Raw genomic sequence first — 6,582 nt, 5'->3', positions numbered from 1 at the left:
CATATTCAGGCTTTAGATCTTTTAAGAACTCAAGAAGACATTACTCAGCCTGTCCTATATGCTTTTAAGATTCTGATTCAAAGTTAGGTGTAATGACACTTTAGGCCTTTGAACGTTTGCTCAAAGCCTGAGCTCTAGGTAGCAGCTCTGCCCCTCCAGATGGGCTCGTACTGTGCAGGAATATGCTGTGCGCAAATGCCTCTACAGAGGCAGCAGAAGGTCTGCATGGCAGAGGCTTAGGGCCTATGGAAAGGAGTACAGAGGAGAAAGGGCATTTGCTGGAGCAGGCTCAATACGAAGCAACTGGTTTCTTCCCTGTCTCTCCCTAATCCTGCATGTCTGGCACTGAGACCAGCTAAGAGATGCCAGCTGGGAGATTTTCCAGCTTCAGCAGTATTTTCAGGGACACCACATCAGGAACAAGTCCCATGTTATGCCCTGTTCCCCTTTCAGATGTTGAGAGTCTCAGCTCCTACTGCCTTCAGTAGATGTCGCAAGGGCCTACTCTTAGTCACCTTAATTAGGAACCTCAGATGCTCCTCAGAGGATGATTAGTTAAGAGCTAAATCACCTTTCAAAGGTGATCACCTTTCTTCTCCACTCACCACAGGAGTCTAGCCATCTTATGGCCACCTCAGCTGTGTGCAGCTGGATAGGCATTGCTGGGAACAGTACCTCAACCCTGAATTTTTTTGTTTCCTTTTCCCAGAACATTTTCGATGACACTGCATGCATTGGTATTCTTTCCTAGAAAAACACAATATTTAATTGCAGCGCCTGATGAGTTTGATCACTAGCTGTCTCAATAAAATATGCAAATACAGAGGCATTTCAATGCAAAGCACCTTTAAACAAAAATGGTAAGATAAATGCAATCAAGTTACAATTATATTTTTTTAAGAGGACACATTAGACAAGCTCAGTAAATATGATTAGTTCTAAAACTGCCTGCACGTAACTGAAAAGGAGAACAGAAAAAGGTGCCGAGTACAGTCATGACATTAAAGTAGGACTGAGTTTCTAAGATCTTCAGCTACTGCATATATTATTCTTTGCACTGCCACTTCTCTATCACGACTCAGTGCTCAGGTCAAACATAATTATAACTTTCTTTTCAGAACAGGAGTTGATAGCTGAACATTTCTCATAAAATTATTCAAAGTTAAAAGTATAATTTTTTATTCATCTCCTACTTTCTATAAAAATGATTAAGTGCAATGGCTGAGATACTGATCTTCCCTGCTCATGCAAAAGACTGGGGGTCATAACTCATCTGAGGTGAAGCCCTCTGAATTAGGATGCTGATGACCTTATCTGCAGGCAGTGGAGATTAAGTCTGTGCTGTCAAAGCATCCCTACAGAACATTTACAATTTGCACAATGTTTTATATTAATTATCTTTTTGGAGAGAAGTTGTACTTTTCTGCTGCCTCTTTTTCTGATGCAGTTTATGTTGCTAGAAACAGCATTTGAAACCCATGTTCCCTCTAAACTGGGGAAACTGAAGTGAAGGTCCTTGTTCTGGCATGTTATTACATATACATCAGATCGGTGTGAATTAGCTCTGGGCCAAACTCTAACCTCCTTTCTCAGGCAGAGCTCTTAGAACTGGTCCAATGGTAAAATTTTATATAGTTTCATCACTTTATATAGTTATATATTACTCTAGGTGTGTTGAGGCAAGTAGGTTATGAGTATAAGATTATCCATCCCACCTATCTGGGTTCTCATTTGTACATGGTAACAGTTCAGGAGAGAAAAGCTTTCTAAAAAACAAAATACCACAAACTTCACTTAGACACCAGGTATTCTTCAGCAAAATATCTAATAGATTCCTCTCTGCTGGAAATGCTCCATATTTCTGAGCTGCTTCCAGTACTAATCATTAAATATAACAACAAAAATAAGCTTATCAAATATCTTACCATACAACATTTCTAGAACATAAAAAGGTTTTATTTTTGAACTTCAAAAAGCCAAGTGGAATTCCTCCTGATTAAAGCAGCAATTTCGATTAACTGCCATGCAATATTCAGCCACGTGTTCCTGCTACTCTCAGGGGTCATCACTGAGCAATTGTTGGAGCCAGCTCAATTTCCACTTGATCCCAGTTGCTCTGAGCTATCAGCACTTCTTCCTTTTGAGGTGCTTAACATTTTTAGAGGTTTGATTTAACATCTAAGAAATCCCGAGACTTTAAAGTGCTTTCTGGTACCATAAGTCCCCATTGAACAAAGCCATGGTTCAGAAGAGAAGTGTTTATCTGTATGTTTTGACTTCAGTAAGACTTCAGCACAGGTTTAAAACTTAAACGCTATCCTGAATAGCTAAGGACATGAGCCCTGGTTTAGATAAGCATTTTTGCATATGGTTAAATATTTAATTTTAAGCATGTGTTGGTCCTGTTGACCTCACTGGGACTGCTTGTGAGATGAAAGTTAACTGCTGGGGGCGATGTATGAGAGTGTGAGTGTGTGAGTGCGCGAGGTGGTGGGGTGTGTGTGTGTAAGTAAAATGTGGGCTCCACTGGAAAAAAAACGCGATTTCTGCAGCTGACTTCAAAGGGTTACGATTTTACCCCAGGCATTCTGCTGCTTTAGAGACCTTGGTCTCCATCTTAGTGTTAGATATGTTAATGATACGATTTTTGCAGCTGTTATTGTTTTCTCTTGTAGAAAACTTCATGCAACCTTAGGAATGAATTTACTTAATATAACTCCTTCATCATCCTTCCATCCCTGATCTCTGCCTACCTCCTGAACTTTCCTCCTGACTGGAATGTATCAGTTTTAAGAGTCATGTAGCACATTATGTCTGAGCAGAGTATGTTATAATACGTTCAGTTTCTTCCACTTTTTATTAAGTTGCTCTACTGATGCATTAGAGCTTAGTGGGAGAGGTTCTTACTTCATTATGAACCTTGCTTTCAACTTTGTATGGTCACAAAATTGCTTTCTTAATATTTGCTTAGGTTTTAATGCAGCTGCTAAAAAGCTGCTGTAAAATTTGTATTAAAACCCCCCCACCTCTCTTTAGGACTAGTTTCTGCTCTAGATCAGTGAAAAGGGGATGAATTAAAAAGATAGATACATATATATGTATATATTAATTCCATATGAAGAATTCCTTGAGAATTTCTGTGGCCTGGAACTCTGAGTATTTTATTCTTTCTGGGACAGTTTTTCTGCCTTCTCACTGCTTCCCTTACTCTCTTCTTCTCCTAAAGAGCATATTCTTAAGGCATTGTATCTTCTCCTTATTGTGTCCTGGAATCTTTACCTCTCGTTATTCATGGCAACGCTTTCAAACTCCCACAGTATTTTTGCAGAGCAACACATGAACTTTTCATTGACTGAAGGTCAAAACTGACTTGGAGAACAGATGGAGTGTTGAAGGATGAACCTTTGCCACCCACTGAGCATTATCACCTGCTTATTTGTTACACGTGCCCACTGCAGTTTAGAGGATCCTGAAGTTTCTACCCAAGTGATTTAGAACTTGCCACTGGACTTAGTACAAGTGCCTTGTGAAAATGGGGAGTTGTTTTTACCTTTTTACTCAGGTTGTGTATTCTTTGGGCTTGGAAGGTGATTTACTCCATGTGCTTAGGGTCTAACACAGAAAGACTATGATTTTGTTGAGATGCTACTGGAATAAAATAAAAAAGAAAAGCAAGAATGAACAGCCAATAAATGCAAAGTGTGAATCTTTCAAAAACACTGAGAGATTTAGGATTTCAGTTAATTTCATACAACTGGATGTCTAATTCCCCTGTGAGCTCAGTTGCACATAGCATAGGTTTTTTTGGGGAGTTTCAGAGAAGATGGGATAGGAAGAATAATTTGTTGCTACCAACTCCAAGTAAAGGCATTTCACCCTCACGATCAGTGGGGAAAATAAATGATCCTTTCTGATCCATTCATACCTTTGCCTTTTGTTTGTGGTCAGATACAGGTCATCTGGTCTTCCTGCAGTAGCTTTCCAAAAGCCGCTAGCTTGGGAGTGGCATGAGTCCAAATCAGGAGTTATACCAGTGTTTTATAAGAGTAGGCCCTGGATTTCAGTACTTATCTTTAGAGTAGCTGCCAAATATTTCAGTGAGAAAATTAGACAGTGTCTAATTAAACTGTCCTGGATCAGGAAACAGGAAAATGGTATTATGTAGCATGAGAACAAGATGTGAATGTACTTGTGTCTTTGTAGCAGCTGAAACTTAGCAGAATTTGCAATACATTTATCCCTGCCATATTTAACATCAGAATCTCCCCTGCCTTGCACAGATGAATACCGCCTAAGGTATGTCTAAGCCCGTATTCAATACCATGGAATTTAATTGCATAAATGATACCATTAAACCTATGTCTTTAAAGTTAGATGTGTGATTTTTAACATTATGTAATATAGTTTATGGGCCTGATCTGAAGTCTATTGAAATGGAGAGTTCACTAACTTTCTTTAGCTTGCCTCATGTTCTCGAGGATAAAACCCAAGAACTGTAACTAGGAGACATAGTATGTTGTGGACACCATTCCTAGATACCACATAATGAAGTTCCAACAAACGAAAATGGAAAACAAGGTGTTTATGCAAATTTTTTTCTGCCTGCTTCCAAATTAAGTCTTCTGAAGTATCCCTGTCAAAATCCACAAGGGTTTAAAAGTCAGAAAAGAATTTGGCTGCTGTTCAACAAAACTCTCCTTTATTCCACATGTATCCTAAGTGATTTTTAAAGTGTGGTTCAAATCATATAAAGCTGGCAAGACTGGATCCTAATGAGATGTTACTTCAGGTTATGTGAGATTATGAATTTCTAAGAGTATAACCAACCATACTTTCTGGTTTTCTGCAGGTTGAGAAACAGCAATTATAAAAACATGCATCGAAGGCACACAACCCTTCGGGAGAAGGGCCGGAGGCAGGCCATCCGCGGCCCAGCCTATATGTTCAATGAGAAAGGCACCAGCCTGACTGCAGAAGAGGAACGCTTTCTGGATTCTGCAGAATATGGCAACATTCCTGTTGTGCGAAAAATGCTGGAGGAATCCAAAACCTTGAACTTCAATTGCGTTGATTACATGGGACAAAATGCCCTACAGTTGGCAGTAGGGAATGAGCATCTGGAAGTGACGGAACTCCTCCTTAAAAAGGAGAATCTAGCTCGAGTTGGGGATGCACTTTTGTTAGCCATCAGTAAAGGATATGTGCGCATTGTGGAAGCAATATTGAACCATCCAGCCTTTGCACAAGGACAGCGTCTCACACTTAGCCCGCTTGAGCAGGAACTGAGAGATGATGATTTTTACGCCTATGATGAAGATGGAACTCGGTTCTCCCATGACATTACCCCTATCATACTTGCTGCCCATTGCCAGGAGTATGAAATTGTCCACATCTTACTTCTAAAAGGTGCGCGGATTGAAAGGCCACATGACTATTTTTGCAAGTGCAACGAATGTGTGGAGAAACAGAGGAAAGATTCCTTTAGTCACTCTCGATCGAGAATGAACGCCTACAAGGGATTAGCCAGTGCTGCTTATTTGTCTCTTTCCAGTGAAGATCCTGTCCTTACTGCTTTAGAGCTAAGCAATGAATTGGCCAGACTAGCCAACATTGAAACTGAATTTAAGGTAATTCACCACCATGCCTTTTTCCTCAGGTTGAATGTGTTCAGGGTACTCTATATTCTACATGTGTAATCGAGTCTTGGTTCACAGTTTTGGGAGAGGGAGGAAATGGAAGCTACAGAAACAATCTTAGGAATTCAAAGTGAGAAATCAGATACTAATACAGCCAGGTGAGGGGAGGCTTTGGTCTCTATTTTGACCTTATGAAAGCTTTTATTGCAAGTGAAAAGGTAAGCTTGGGAATAAATTACTCCCGCTCCAATACTTGATGAGGAAGAGGGCAAAACAAAAATGAAGATTTTCCCATTTGTCTAAATGGTAGTTTGTAAGAGTTTAACAAATATTATTTCCTTCTGTGAGGCATTAAAAATCAAGCACTTTCATTGCTGTTTTTAACAGTGTAGGAGGGAATACATCAGACTTCCCTCATCTTCATCCACCATTTTGTATGTAAAAGAGGGATTTATTGTTAAGTGTATGTTGTCAGAGAAAAGTCATGCCATCCCCCAAATCCACAGCCATTTTGAGCAACTGGTGAGACACAAAGTAAGATAGTAACAAAGCTGCATGTTAATGCTTTTGATTTTTACGCCTTCCATTTTCAGAATAGTCTGTTTCAATTCTTACTGCTCCAATTGCAAATACATATATATTACGAACATAAAATGTGTTAGCCCTATGGAAGGAGGAGCATAAAAGTTCTGAAGAATGTTGCAGGCCAAAATTATCACTCAGCATTTCAAATGTGTTAACTGCACATAGATCCATATCACTGTACCTTCTCCAGTCAATAAATATTTGAGACTGAATATCACATATTATAGCAGAGCTATCCTTTCTTGGAATTTTTATGTTGCACACTGTGATTGCTTAGAATGTGTATTTTTGCAGCAGGAATAAAAACTAGATTATTTTGTCCCCAAAGCAAAAACTCTTATTTCTTATAAGAAAGGTAAGT

General features: G+C 39.4%; 1 protein-coding gene across 1 annotated transcript in view; it reads left to right on the top strand.

Moving 5' to 3' along the window:
- The first annotated feature begins 4,856 nt into the window (after nt 1-4,856).
- Nucleotides 4,857-6,582, top strand: part of TRPC7 (transient receptor potential cation channel subfamily C member 7) — a 76,409-nt gene continuing 74,683 nt past the window's right edge. The window contains exon 1 of the mRNA XM_026063348.1: nt 4,857-5,627. Coding sequence (XP_025919133.1) covers nt 4,875-5,627 — 753 coding nt within the window. The 5' untranslated portion in view covers nt 4,857-4,874. The remainder of the gene's footprint in view (nt 5,628-6,582) is intronic.

Source organism: Apteryx rowi, unplaced genomic scaffold, assembly GCF_003343035.1.
Source record: "Apteryx rowi isolate R43461 unplaced genomic scaffold, aptRow1 scaffold_2, whole genome shotgun sequence".
Classification (NCBI taxonomy): Eukaryota; Metazoa; Chordata; class Aves; order Apterygiformes; family Apterygidae; genus Apteryx; species Apteryx rowi.
This window is presented reverse-complemented; position numbering and strand designations above follow the sequence as displayed.